This window comes from Thunnus albacares, chromosome 10, assembly GCF_914725855.1.
Source record: "Thunnus albacares chromosome 10, fThuAlb1.1, whole genome shotgun sequence".
Taxonomy (NCBI): domain Eukaryota; kingdom Metazoa; phylum Chordata; class Actinopteri; order Scombriformes; family Scombridae; genus Thunnus; species Thunnus albacares.
In genome coordinates, this window is record NC_058115.1 from 15243399 (window position 1) to 15258280 (window position 14882).

General features: G+C 36.4%; 1 protein-coding gene and 1 long non-coding RNA gene across 2 annotated transcripts; both read right to left on the minus strand.

Annotated features, from left to right (window-relative positions):
• Positions 1 to 2235: 2235 nt before the first annotated feature.
• LOC122990270 lies at positions 2236 to 6123 on the minus strand. Its single transcript, XM_044363543.1, has 6 exons — positions 5694 to 6123; positions 4515 to 4838; positions 3895 to 4152; positions 3571 to 3795; positions 3328 to 3423; positions 2236 to 2797 (listed from the first exon to the last, which is right to left on the minus strand). Exons 1-6 carry the CDS (start codon positions 5740 to 5742, stop codon positions 2556 to 2558), a joined length of 1194 nt encoding a protein of 397 aa, XP_044219478.1. The 5' UTR covers positions 5743 to 6123; the 3' UTR covers positions 2236 to 2555.
• A 3641-nt stretch (positions 6124 to 9764) lies between these two features.
• On the minus strand, positions 9765 to 11390 carry LOC122990274. The gene is made up of 3 exons (XR_006405295.1): positions 11363 to 11390; positions 10748 to 11005; positions 9765 to 10660 (listed from the first exon to the last, which is right to left on the minus strand). It is a non-coding gene; the product is annotated as an uncharacterized LOC122990274 (long non-coding RNA).
• Between the last annotated feature and the right edge of the window lie 3492 nt (positions 11391 to 14882).

Consider the following 14882-nt stretch of genomic DNA (forward strand, 5'->3'; position numbering starts at 1 on the left):
ATGCCAGATTGTTGGATCAGCTTTATTATCCTGCCTTTATGCTGTCAGAAGTTCAACTGTGTTTTAAGAAGTGGGCTCAACTAAAAGATTATCTCAGGTTGTTTTAGAACACTACAACTATCATGGGCCATAAACACTTATTTTATGGCACTGTGAATCAGCTGAATGGCATGTCATGGCTGTCAACCTGTAACCCCAAACTCTCACATCAAACCAATCATGTAACCTCTATCTTTGATTAAACCCACAGCAAGTGAACAACAAAAACTGCTCAGGTCAAATTTAAGCACATGGTGTCATTTTAAATTCAAAAAAGAGAAGAAGAAGAAGAAAATAGCACACACTAGTTGGTAAAACTCAACCAACGTTAAAAAGCATTTTAATAAAGAAATAAAATGTGATGAAGAAGAACAACACTGAAATGAACAAAACTAACACCAAGCTAAATTAAATGAAATAATATAATTCATGAGAGACATTTTCTAAAAAGTTTTTTATATAAACGGGTCATGTTTCAGAGGGCGATGCTGAGTTGGAAAAAAGAGAGATCAAAGGTTTGGTCACAGCCATGCCAAAAGACTGTTGGCAGATGCAAGGACATTGAGTTTTTACCTGCATCTACTTACAGGTGTGGGAATATTAAGTTACTTCTCCAAAATGTTTTCCATAAATTGGTCCAAAGTTAGGTTGTAAAAAATAGGCAATAAATGAAAAGTGCAAAGCAAGAATCGCCTTTCAAGTTCTTCCCTGCACGTAACACAGTGTGTTGTCTCTGTGTTATGGGTGTATAAATAGGTAGAGGTCTGTCTGCAGTGAGGCGATGAGTAAAGTTTCAGTTCAGTAGTCAGTGCAGTCGTCTATGATCTGGGAGACTCCACTTCAAGACCCGGTTTGTGGACCTCCTTTGTGAGGTAGTTTATTTATGAACACTTATTGTAACACTTTAAGTTTCTAAAATTGAAAGTGTAATAAAAACAAAACCAGGATTTTTAAGCCTCTCTCCACTTTTATTCAAATACAATTAATTTTGCTGCTTCAACAAATATAGATACAAATACAAATACTGGGCTTTCTGCACATCCCTAGTAGATATATATCTACTGTAATTCTATTATTTCTTGTTGAGAATATAGGTTTATTTGCGAGGTAATAGTTGCTTACAGTATGTAATCGCTGCTATGAATGTGCTCAGTGTTTTAACATTTATCCCACATTCACCTGCACAATAGTAATTAACTAAAAACATCAATTTAATTCAAATTAACTTCTGGTTAATACAGGACATCAAGCAATTTAAGTCAGCAACTTAATTAATATAAATATTCAGAATGTGGATTTGTTCCTCCTCCAGATTTGAAAGTAATATGGAGTAATATGGATATCTGTCTTTTAGTTTTGTGAGGTACTTTGTTAACTGGAATCCACAAAGACAAAGACACATCGGAAGTGCATCAAGCAAAATAAAGAAAATGTAACCAGATGGTGTTAACTGATAAACACATCTTGTGAAAAGAAACTGACAAGTTGTTAAGTCACTCTCATTTTGAACTACCCCTTCATTTAGCTGTCTCACTTCTCCCCTGTTTCAGTATAACAGAAAAAGACAAAAATTGTGAACAACACTTCTGCTTTAAAAAGATGTTCCTCTTTTTCTGCTAACTCGCTTTATTAAAAAATCAAATTTCAGAAGCAAAAACTCCATACATTGTAGTTGCAGGCAATTCTGAGATATAATAATGTAATTAGTACTGAAATGACTACATGTTATCTCCATCTACAAATTCCCCCAATGAAGTAACTTTAAGCAGGACAACACAACCTGTTCATATTCATATGAGCACCCTGTAATAAATAAAGGTAATAATGTAGTCTTAAAAAATCTACTGCAAATGATAAAACAATATTGCAAGAATGGAATCTCATGCCTAAGAAAAAGCAGAAGTGTTGTAATGGAAACAAATTCATGCTTACTGTGAACTTCTCAAGAGACCAGACATTACATGCAAACTTATCTTTGGTCTTCTAGAGAGCTGAGGGAAGAGGTGTGGCCAAATATGAGATTAAGTCCCAACACACACAGCACAAAAGCTTTCATAAACCAATGTAAGAGCACACTGTGCACTGCGAGTTTTCAGTGTTTTAACAATGAATTAAATGTAAATATGCTTATAAATTAGAAAAGAGTAAAAATAAGGATGTATTACATCATGTAAAGATTAAAAAAAGAGGATAAATCAGGGACTACTTGAAAATATATATATTTAAAGAAAATATTTAACATTATACAAAACTAGTCTATAAAAATTAGTCACACTGTGATTTAAATGATGCACCTGAATGTTTGAGCTCCTTTGACAGGTTTTCATACTGATGCCAGTCATAACCCAAGAGTACATTAAAAATAATGAATAATAATAATATCTGTGAACTTTGATGGCTTGTATTCTTCTCATTGAAAATCTCATGAAATAAAGATAAGAGACCTTTAGGCATCTTAACAAAAACCTCCTCCATCTGCCTTCAGCAGTCTTTGTAAAAATGCTGAACACTGCATATCACCTGCTGTTGCGGACCTTAGCGTACACACATTCATCTTCTTTTGGTTGAACAGTTTTCCGAGGTCGCCCTGAAAACTTGACTTGGCCGTACTCCACCTCCATCTCGGTAGTTTGCTGAGGTCGCCCTGAAAACTTGACTTGGCCGTACTCCACCTCCATCTCTGCCTTCTGATGCATCTGCCTCCCCGGCCGCTGCACGATGTTGACATCAGCATAGGTCAATTCTTGGTCATCTTCTTCTGTAGAGTGGAGGGAGGAACACATTAAACACTGCATGACTACACATACTCAGTGCTAACAATAGATTTTTAAGGAAATTCTTTGACATTTTGGGCAGTAGACTTGAAAAGACTAATAGCACTCTCCTGTTTGTACATTAAATATGGAGTGATAGCCAGGAGACGGTTAGCTTAGCTTAGCACAAAGACTGGAAACAGCTAGTCTGACTCTGTCAAAAAGGTTAAAAATCCTCCCACCTCTAAAGTTCACTAATTAACAAGATATAACATGAATCACTGAACTTTAGAGGTGCTGGTAGGCAGATTTTTACACTTTCATATGGAGCCAGGCTAGCTGTTTCCCTGTTTCCAGTTTTTGTGCTAATCTAAGCTAACTTGCTGCTAACTTCATATTTAAAGAACAGTGGAAACGATCCTCTTATCTAACTCTGCAAGAAAGATTTCTCAAAATGTCAAACTATTCCTTTAATCTACAAGTAGACAAAAAACAATGATATTTTAATGCAGTGATGAAAAAAGAAACTTTGTACCTTTAGGTTTGTTGTTTTGCTTTTTCCTGTGACGACAGACGACTGCCACCCCGACCATTAACAGAATTACCAGTGCTGAGAGGACACCAGCTAGAACTGGTATTAGTAATAAAAGACACAAGAGAAACACAGATCTTTCAGTAACCATGTTCTTAATGAAAGGTGTTTTATGCACACATACATGGGACAAAAAGAGAAAAAGCCATGAATGAATCCACTGCAGCAGAGTTAGTTTTCACTTACTAATGTAAATGTACCATGGGTCATCATTGCTGGAGTTGGTCACAGTTTGATTTGAGGGTTTAATTGACACTGTGATGCCAGTCTCCTTACCCACAGAGGAGGCCGTAGTGTCTGTGATCATGGTAAGGGTTGTTGTTGGATCAATACACAGGGTGTTATTGGCTGAAAACACCCACTGTGATATGTTTGTCCCATCGGGTAAGGTGCAGTTGATGAATATGAAGCCTACGGACAAACAAACGGACAAACAAACAGATCAACTGTGACTAATGTACAGTGTAATTATCAATTATCAAGCTGATTTCTAGTTATTTTCTATCTTACCACAGGTAGATATCTTCTCTTCTTTTGAGACACTACTGATGTGATTCCTGACAGAGCAGACCAGTCGTCCTGAGACGTCTTGTTTCAGAGTGATGTTGTTGGTCTCTTTATTTCCAGAGAGGAGCTGAGTGTCTGTCAGTGTGTGTCCATCCAGAGTCCAGCTGTACTGAGGACTGTCCCCTCCCTCAGAGGAGCAGGACACCCTCATCTCTCCCTGGGACAGACACTCAGAGTCCAGCCGGACAGAGGACACAGGAGCTGAGAGAAACACACTCACATGACTTTTTAATGTGGCCTTAAACATATTCAGTGTTTACAATGTAAATTTATATACAGAAGTACAGACTAAAATGATTCAGGAAATGCAACGCTACACTGTAGTTATGTGGCAGACTTTGAGTATTTCATGTGAAATGTTTGTTTGCAAAGTTAAAATGTTGAAATAGTATTTGTATAGTAGTATGTGTATTTGTTGAAGTGTATTAACTTGGTTTAATTTTCCAAAGTCATTTGTATTTTATTTATTAATTAACCTATAATTCAAATGATAAAGCTGTTGGTTTATGATGAATAATATAAATTAAATTGTAAGATTAATAATAGCAAAAGTAGTTACTTACCTTGAATAGACAACTGAAGAGTCCACTGTCCTGAATCACGTCCATTTAAATCAAAGATTATAAGGGTATATTCTGCACCATCAGTCCTGATCAGGTTATTTATCCTAAATGTTCCATTACTGGGAGTAAAAACGGATCTGTCCATCATCGTATTAGACACAATCGTATTGTTTCTCCCACTGAGTATTGTTGTTGTTTTGTTTTTATTCCATTTGTATCCAAATATTTCTGAGGCGTTGTCCATCAGCTGGAGCACCACAGTTCCTCCCAGAGCTCCATAACACTGAGCTCCATCCTGTCTGCCATCACAGTAGGTTTCAATACCTGGAAAATAGAAAAATAGTTTAAAAAAAATTTTTATTATCACAACTGTGGTCATTCTGTTTCAACTAAATTAATGACTGTGACAATGTTTTATGCAGGTGCAAATATTCATGTTTTAAAACAGAAACAACTCCGTCTCTCTCAGAGCACAGTTAGCATTACACGGACCTGTCAGTTAATGATAATATTTACTCACATTTAGTCATTTAGATCAGTCTAGTTTTAGTAAATTAATCTCAACATTCATTACAAACTCATAATATGTTTTTCACATCCACAGAAATTTATTTTTGGAGATATGAACTTTTCCAAAAATACGAAATTATATGTTTTTGGGGAATTTGTATAAAATAATGCACAAGACATCTTAAGTTTAAGTCTTAGTAATTTCTATGGTGCTTCCGATTAAAAAAACATACTGTTTTTATAAGCATGATATAACAGAGTGCATTTTGTTTGTTTGTTTGTTTGTTACTTTAGCTATTTAATTAAATATCTGATCTCTCAGTAAAGAAGTGCGTTTATCCTAAAAGTTTAATTTAATAGATTCACCTGTAGTAGATAATAATTGTAATTTTTACTGTACATGCATATGGATGTGGAATTGATATCCAGATTTGCTATTGCTCCAAGAAACAACTTTTTGTGACATTTTTTAAAAGCCTGATGAACCGAAGAGAAACAGAAACATCAGTTTCAAACTGCTGCATTTGTCAATTGATTCTTAGAACTGGATTTATCTATAAAAGTGATCAGACTTGATCCTACAGCTGCATAAAAAGTCATAGTTTCACAACATGTTATTCATATAACGTTAAATCCAATATTAATATGTCAAATAGTGAAACAGCTCACCATGAGAGACTCCGAGCAGCATCACCAACAGTCCAACCACAGCTTCCATGTCTCCTCACTGTTCAGCCTCTGTTGACCCAGTCAGCTGCTTTCAGACAAACTTCTCTACTTTACTGAATAGAAAACATGAACATCCTACACTGAACAGCCTGAAATACAGTCCTGTATGTGATCGGCTTCAGAGGAGAACGTGTGGGAACTTTGACCAAGCAGAGCGTTGTTTCTATTCATCTTTTTATAGACAGAGAGGGGAAAAGGAAGTGGTTCTCGATGTTACTTCTCTTTTTAACCTCCAACATGACAGAGAGCCTTCATATGTGTGATGGACTCAGTGGAAGAAAAGGAAACATCCCTCCTTCACACTAAAAGAGGATTTGAGACTGACAGTGTCATTTGTCGTCTCTCTGTCTCACCATTGTAATAAAATAAGCATTTAGATTATATATTGTTTGTCATCTCTAAATCAAATGATAACAAGTCAAATTTAACTGAAACTTGCTTTCCCAACCTTTCAAACTGCCCTGAACCCACTGACAGGTCATTATTATAACAGCATGTTGAGCTCATAAAAACACAACAAACTGTATTTTAAATTCAGGTTAATCATTAAAGTCTCCAGTCATGAAAAAGGCATAGTGCAATATATGCAAAGTGCAAGACATATATTGTATCTGAGTGATGGAGAATAATATTCAGTTCGACTTAAAAGCTTCATAAGAAGTAATTTCAGGTAAACACTGAAGGTTAAACAGTTAAATATTATGTTAACTGAAAATGAAGGATTGTGATCAACTTAAACACCATTTAGTCATTTATATCAGTGTGAGGATTTGAGTTTTTATCTTGTGATTTTGAACACTTTGCAGCAATAATGCAATAATTATTACTTTTTTAAACTTCATCCTCTAGATACAGTGGCAGAACAGCATATTGTATAGCTTTAGACTTTTTTTATCGACCATTTATTTCCCTTGTGTCCTTTACTTGTTGCCTTTATTTTAATAAAGGGTATTTGCAATACTGTCCTTATAAGACCACATAAAATGTTTCATCTCTAAACCAATCTACAGCCACAAGAACATTGTTATGTCTATTTGCAAATGGAGCTTAGCATAAGTTCAAGCAGGAAGACTATTTATCACTCATTCATTCATTCTCATTCCTCTCTCTCTCTCTCTCTCTCTCTCTCTCTCTCTCTCTCTCTCACCGTTTCTCCTGCTCTTGTATCAGCTGATTAGGTGGATTACTTTTAATTAACAAATCAAATTCCGCCACAATTTCTATCAGCCTATCACGTCTTAGCTGACAAACTTGAAATCTGTTCTTCTCTCTGTCGTTGTCATTTCAGGGTGAATCATCACGACCCTCCGCCGCCCCTTTCACCTTCACTTCATCATGTCAGCGCCAGATCCGAGATCACCAGAAGCCCGCTCCTCTCCTCATCATCCAGATCCCAATATTCCCATATTCATCACCACCACCAGTGTCTACAGTCTATCGGGGATATCCTCTTCTACTCACGCCTTAACTTCCCTCCTTATGAATATGGTGACATCATGATGGCGTCTAATCGCCAAAGACTTTTCACATTTTCATCTCATTATGCATGTTCAATAAAGTCATTGTCACTTAAAAAAATGAAGTCTCCCCTGATTGAAATGACCTCATTTTATGTCCATGAACTACTGAAAAATAAGGTTAAAAAAGCAACAATATGCCATGATTCCTAAATTCATTGACAAACTGAACATTTTTCTGCCATCAAACTGGGATTTGGTGATGACAACCGTTCAACATACTGACTGTTTATTTATACCTATGGGGAAATTGATTAGAAGACAGTTTAACACAAGCGAGTCTTTGGATTATTAAAACTGTCAAACCAAACTTCCCCTTAAGAGATTTTTGTTTATATAACAGTTGGTGTGAGTGATGGTTGTGGCTGTTGTCATTCACTACCTGGCAAAGAAATAAGATTATTCAAATCTACTGATTATTTCAGTTCCTCATTTGTTACAGAAAAACTGTAACAAATGAGTTGCAAAAATAATGACATTCACACTGTGCTGCACTATGCTGTTGACCAGCAGTGGTTCTCTGTTATGTTCCTGGTGTGAAGCTCAACTTTGTCACATCATCCTCTCTCTCTCTCTATCTTTCTCATTTTCAAAACCTTTTTGTTGTCTTGTTCAATCTGGTAACTATGTATTGTTGACATTGTCCTTATTTATTAAAAAAATAAAGGGTTTTTAAAAATCAATGATCCTTCTCTCTCTCTCTGATCTCATTAGATTATGTCTCCCTACACTGGTAAAATGCAAATGTCAAGTAATACTTAAAGACTTCTGACATTGCACTCACAGCAATAAACATACATACAGTATTTTACACCCAATATTAGAAGGTCAGAGAGTTTCAGTAAAGTATAATAACTCTATGATGTAGAGTAATGTATTGCTCAGTATGATCTATTGATCATTATTTTACCTTAAACTGAAGCATGTAAATATTTGATCTATTTTTGCTGGTCTCAGCAGAGTTTTATGAATCTGAACTGTCCATAAATAATAGTGACGCCTCTGTAAACCAGCAGAGGGAAACCTCACACCTACTTATACTAATGATGAGACTGGAGGGTTTATTCAGTTCTCAGCAGGCATTAAAGGTACAATCTGTGATAAAAATGTCAACAAAAGGGCAGCTCATCCACATTTAAAACACAACGCTGATTTAAATGATACGTTGTTATATTTTAAATTCTGAACACACACAAATATAAATGATGTCACTCTTTTCTGAATTAAACACTTCAGTCATATATGTTCACATGCCAACATTTTATATGTGATAGATTCACATTTTGGGCTGTAATACAAACAATTTTGTCAATAAAAAGCTTTGAATACAAAACTGCAATTTTTACAATATATATAGTTACTAAATTCAACATACCTGTACAAAAGTGAAAACCATGTATCTCCAACACATCAACCTTTGACAGTGCATATTTTAATAATCCAATGTGTTTCAATTGGTTTAATTTAAGAAGTAAGAAAATGTTTTAGATAAACTGAAGGATTAACGGTGTTGTAAGCATTTTTTTTTTGTTAAAATAAATGTTAAATAGCTCTACACTGTGATTGCCATCACTGATATAGAGTGTTTGGTCAATAACATGGATCTCCCAGTCCCTCCGCTCTGAAGGAAACAGAAAATAATTTTTTTGGTATCCTGTTTTCACTTTATCCAATCAGGACAGAGAACTCCACAAAGAGGTGGTCCTCTCTGAGCGTTCACAGGCAGGCAGCAGAATTTAAGTGTGACTGACCATGGCCGAACAGGTGAAACTACCAATTCCAGCATTTTCAGGAACAGCTCACACAACCAAATACACCAAGCAAAAGAAGACGGCTGAGGAAAAGAAAGAAGAAAAGAAAGCAGCCAGGAAAAAAAAAGAGACAGGAGTCATACGAGACCTTCATTAATGTCAGTGGGGCCTTTGATCGCTGGAAAAACCTAAAAGCAATGCACAGCTAGCTGTACTGCTTCTGCAGGTAAGCTATGGATATTTGTTAGTCAGCTGCTCTTTATTGCTGCTGTGACTAATATTGTAAGATACTGTGGTGAAGACGGCTGTGCGTTCATGTGATTACGTGGGGACGAGGGAGGGAAGTGCTAACTGCAAGAACAGACAGGAAGTTAAACAGAATGACAATATGGCTAACAGCCACTTTAAGTGTTTTTAATCCCTCTGTTTATCTAAAAACTTCAAAATCACCAAATCTGGAGATACATGGTTTTAGCTGGACAGTGAGGATATGGAAATCTACAGTACAATAATTTCCAAATAGCATCAAAATGAGTTTCAGTAATAAAATGATAATATAAGCTCTATTCACAATGTGACATTTTCCTTTAACATAATCGACACATTCAGCACATTTAGACATAAATGTGTCTTTGATTGTAACTGTAATTCACTTCAGCAGTAATGAAAGAAAAAAGTTTTGTACATTATCAACAGACAGTATCAACTGTAATGTTTCCTCTGTTCTATGATCACAGGCAGAGTCGTGGGGATCTGTAGGCTTTACCACTCTCTAAAGGCAGCAGTACACTGATGATTTCACAACAGGTCTGTTTACTTTTTAAATCTTTATAAAAGATGCACTGAGCCCATCTTTTGCACTGTGATGAATGCAGGAAACACTCACCAAGACTTCTTTCTAAAGGTACTCACAGCGAGCTGCTGAGCTGTGAACACAGTGGCAGAAGTAGTTTTGTAAAGAATAAAAACAGGAGAGAGATTTCACAGTAAATCCTGTCATTTTTTATACCTATAAAGACACATGGCCAATCACTGCAGAAGGTGAAAACCATCCTGATGGTTTCACAAAGTTAACATTCAGATGCAGAACTTCACAATTCAACCATTGAGAAGGAGTTCTCTGGATGGTCCTTTATTCGTGGTCTGGTGGAGGTTTCAACTTTGTTGTATTTCTTCTTCTTCCAAGCAAAATAGATGGCAATCCCAACCAACAGAGAAAGTACAACAGCTGCTCGCAAACCGCATACAAGCAGCGAATTATCTGTTCAGATACAGAGACACAAAAATCATGTCAGGTTTGCACTGTGACAGAAAAGTTATTTTTCAATTACCAAAGTACAACAGACGGTACTGGTCTGTGTGATGAGAGTGGAGCGTTTAATGGACACTATAATGTTAGTTAGTTTTCACTTATTAATGTACCATGATTCATCTCTGCTGGAGTTGGTCACAGTTTGATTGTAGAGTGTGATATTAGTGGAGGGTTTAATTGACACAATGATGCCAGTCTCCTTACCCGTAGTGTCTGTGCTCATGGTAGGGGTTGTTGTTGGATCAATACACAGGGTGTTATTGGCTGAAAACACCCACTGTGATATGTTTGTCCCATCGGGTAAGGTGCAGTTGATGAATATGAAGCCTTCGGACAAAAAAACAGATCAACTGTGACTAATGTACAGTGTAATTATCAATTATGAAGCTGATTTCTAGTTATTTTCTATCTTACCACAGGTAGATATCTTCTCTTCTTTTGAGACACTATTGATGTGATTCCTGACAGAGCAGACCAGTCATCCTGAGACGTCTTGTTTCAGAGTGATGTTGTTGGTCTCTTTATTTCCAGAGAGGAGCTGAGTGTCTGTCAGTGTGTGTCCATCCAGAGTCCAGCTGTACTGAGGACTGTCCGCTCCCTCAGAGGAGCAGGACACCCTCATCTCTCCCTGGGACAGACACTCAGAGTCCAGCAGGACAGAGGACACAGGAGCTGAGAGAAACACACTCACATGACTTCTTAATGTGGCCTTAAACATATTCAGTGTTTACAATGTAAATTCATATACAGAACTATAGAATAAAATGATTCAGGAAATGTAACGCTATACTGTAGTTATGTGGCAGACTTTGAGTATTTCATGTGAAATGTTTGTTTGCAAAGGTAAAATGTTGAAATAGTATTTGTATAGTAGTATGTGTATTTGTGTGAATTTACCTAGTTAATTTTCCAAAGTCATTTGTATTTTATTTATTAATTAACCTACAATTCAAATGATAAAGCTTTTGATTTATTATGAATAATACAAACTAAATTGTAAGATTAATAATAGCAAAAGTAGTTATTTACCTTGAATAGACAACTGAAGAGTCCGCGGTTCTGACTTTGACCAAGCAGAGCGTTGTTTCTATTTATCTTTTATTTATCTTTTTATAGACAGAGAGGGGAAAAGGAAGTGGTTCTTGGTGTTACTTCTCTTTTTAACCTCCAACATGACAGAGAGCCTTCACATGAATCCACTGACAGGTCATTATTATAACAGCATGTTGAGCTCATAAAAACACAACAAACTGTATTTTAAATTCAGGTTAATCATTAAAGTCTCCAGTCATGAAAAAGGCATAGTGCAATATATGCAAAGTGCAAGACATATATTGTATCTGAGTGATGGAGAATAATATTCAGTTCGACTTAAAAGCTTCATAAGAAGAAATTTCAGGTAAACACTGAAGGTTAAACAGTTAAATATTATGTTAACTGAAAATGAAGGATTGTGATCAACTTAAACACCATTTAGTCATTTATATCAGTGTGAGGATTTGAGTTTTTATCTTGTGATTTTGAATACTTTGCAATAATAATGCAATAATTATTACTTTTTTAAACATCATCCTCTAGTTATAGTGGCAGAACAGCATATTGTACAGGTTTGAACTTTCTTTATCAACCATTTAATTTCTTTGTGTCCTTTATTTTAGTAAAGGCTATTTGCAATAATATCCTTATAAGACCACATAAAATCTCTAAACCAATCTACAGCCACAGGAACATTGTTATGTCTATTGTCAAATGACTTCATCTCTTGTCCATGAACTACTGAAAAATAACGTTAAAAAAAAGCAACAATATGCCATAATTCCTAAATTCATTGACAAACTGAACAACACATTTTTCTGCCATCAAACTGGGATTTGATGATGACAACCGTTCAACATCTTGACTATTTATTAGTTATGTAGTTATAGTTATGGGGAAATTGAGTAGAAGACAATTTAGCACAAGCGAGTCTTTGGATTATTAAAACTGTCAAACCAAACTTCACTTTAAGACATTATTGTTTATATAACAGTTGGTGTGAGTGATGGTTGTGGCTGTTGTCATTCACTACATGGCAAAGAAAGAAGATTATTCAACTCTACTGATTATTTCAGTTCCTCATTTGTTACAGAAAAACACGCAACAAGGTGCAAAAATAATGACATTCACACTATGCTGTTGACCAGCAGTGGTGTCACATCATTTGTCCGTTACGTTCCTGGTGTCAAGCTCAACTTTGTCACATCATCCTCTCTCTCTCTCCTGACATTGCACTCACAGCAATAAACATACATACAGTATTTTACACCCAATATTAGAAGGTCAGAGAGTTTCAGTAAAGTATAATAACTCTATGATGTAGAGTAATGTATTGCTCAGTATGCTCAACTGATCATTATTTGAACTTAAACTGAAGCATGTAAATATTTGATCTATTTTTGCTGGTCTCAGCAGAGTTTTATGAATACAGAACTACTCATAAATAATGGTAATGCCCCTGTTAACCAGCAGAGGGAAACCTCACACCTACTTATACTAGTGATGAGACTGGGGGGTTTACTCAGTTCTCAGCAGGCATTAAAGGTACAATCTGTGATAAAAATGTCAACAAAAGGGCAGCTCACCCACATTTAAAACACAAAACTGATTAAACTCATTAATTGTTTCTAAATTTATAACAGCACTAGAAAGCAACTACATTAAAGCTCTTAATGTTTAATGCTTTGAAAGGTTTGTTTACATCAGTAATGTGTGTAAACATGGGAGCAAATCAGAGGGGTGTTCCATCAACGCAGCTAAAGAAAGCTGCACGTACTTGATATAGCCTGGATTCAATTAACATCAACTTTCACTTAAGCCTCAAGCTGTTCCACTAACATGATTCAGCCGTGTCGAGTCAATGCTAAATCTAGCCAGACTTGAACAATCATCATGTGTGCGTGTGTACGGGGTACATAAGCAACCCCGAACAGTCGAGTATTGAAAAGATGATACTATGTTGCTGATAGGGGAAAACGAGAGCGGCGTTCTTTTCAGCAGCGGAACAAACCCTGCTGATGAAATTATATGAAGAATATAAAGACGTCATCACTGAAAAGAGCAAAACTGTTGCAATCGACAAAGCGAGGGAGATGGCTTGGCAAACATTTGCAGACAGATTAAATGCATAAATTATACAAGCCTACTTATTGTTTCATTTGTATTTATTAATAAATGAACATTCAGATCACTAGATACTTTAAGACTGTGGCTATATAATCAGTAGGCTAGATAAGATCAGATATATGTTTAAAACAATGGTATAGGCTATCTTAAATAACTACTTTGCTGTTATTTGGTCCGTTTGGTGCAGTGTGTGAAGCTTCTCTGACCTTGTAACCCTTGACCTATATTCATTCTTCACTGTTGCATCTCAACAGGAACAATCTGAATAGCCAAAACAGAACCGGGCAACAAGTCAAAATACAATACAAAAACATTTTCCAGAGTGGTAAGTAGCCTATAATGAAATGTGAAATGTATTTGTTAACATACTTGTTGAGCTGTAAATATGTAACTTTGTAGCCACCCAAAAAAAAGATGGAAGCCAATGCTACTGGTGGGGGACCTCCACCAGAGGACCTCACACCTGCAGAGGAGCTGGTGCTGAGCCGCAACAAGGGGCAACCACTAATTGAGGGGACTCCTCAGAAGTCGTTCCCCAAGGAGCTCGGGAGACACGTGTACAAGGTATTGTCTGCTACTTTTCCTCCACAGGTATCAGTCTCTCAGTGATAATAACTAACAGTTGGCCTATATCTTTCAGTGAGTGGGGACATAATTTGCCTGCTGGATCCCCCAACTCAAGATGCTGAAGGCCTGACCCATGTGTGAATATGTCTTATCTTTGTCAAAACACTGCATTTTATGTAAATCTGTCTCCTTTCACTTTGACAACCGCAGTATTCATCTATCTGCAGGGAGATGGCGCCAGCACATCTAGTACCCTTGAAGATGAGGACACAAAGGGCCTTTTCCAAACTAGCTCCCACACCCTCTCCCTACCTACTTCCACTCCATTAGCATGTTCATGTGGAGGGTCTGCCATATTAAGTGCCATCCCAAACCAACTAGCGGGGTGTTGAAGTGGGTTATAAATTCCTCCAACAGTGAGCCTGCATCGATGCTGACTTACTGAGCATGTGCAACATCTATTGTGTTCGTCATAGAAGACGCTCCATACAAATGGAAGTTCTTTGTGACAACCTGTAAACACATTTAATCTTAAACTGCTCAAACTAAGATGGACATTTAATATTGTCATACAGACGTTAACAATGTAAAGGTTATATTGTATTTAGGATCAAATATAGCTGTCTCTAGAGTAGAAAATGTTGTGTTCATTTGACTGTAAAATGTTGTATATTTACAGGGACTGTTGCAAAAACAAAGCAGCTCATACACATCAGAGTGAAAAATGAAAACATGTTCACCAGAAAAAGAAATGCCACCAAAGAAGCTTGGGAGTAAGTTTTATTTGTCTCTATAGGCTTAGGCCTACTGTGGAGTGAAT

Coding starts and splice junctions, on each gene's coding strand:
- LOC122990270 (XM_044363543.1), bottom strand. CDS start 5,742: ATGGAAGCTGTGGTTGGACTGTTGGTGATGCTGCTCGGAGTCTCTCAT. Junction 3,796..3,894: donor AGAGAAGATATCTACCTGTG/GTAAGATAGAAA, acceptor GTTTGTCCGTAG/GCTTCATATTCATCAACTGC. Junction 2,798..3,327: donor GCAAAACAACAAACCTAAAG/GTACAAAGTTTC, acceptor TCCACTCTACAG/AAGAAGATGACCAAGAATTG.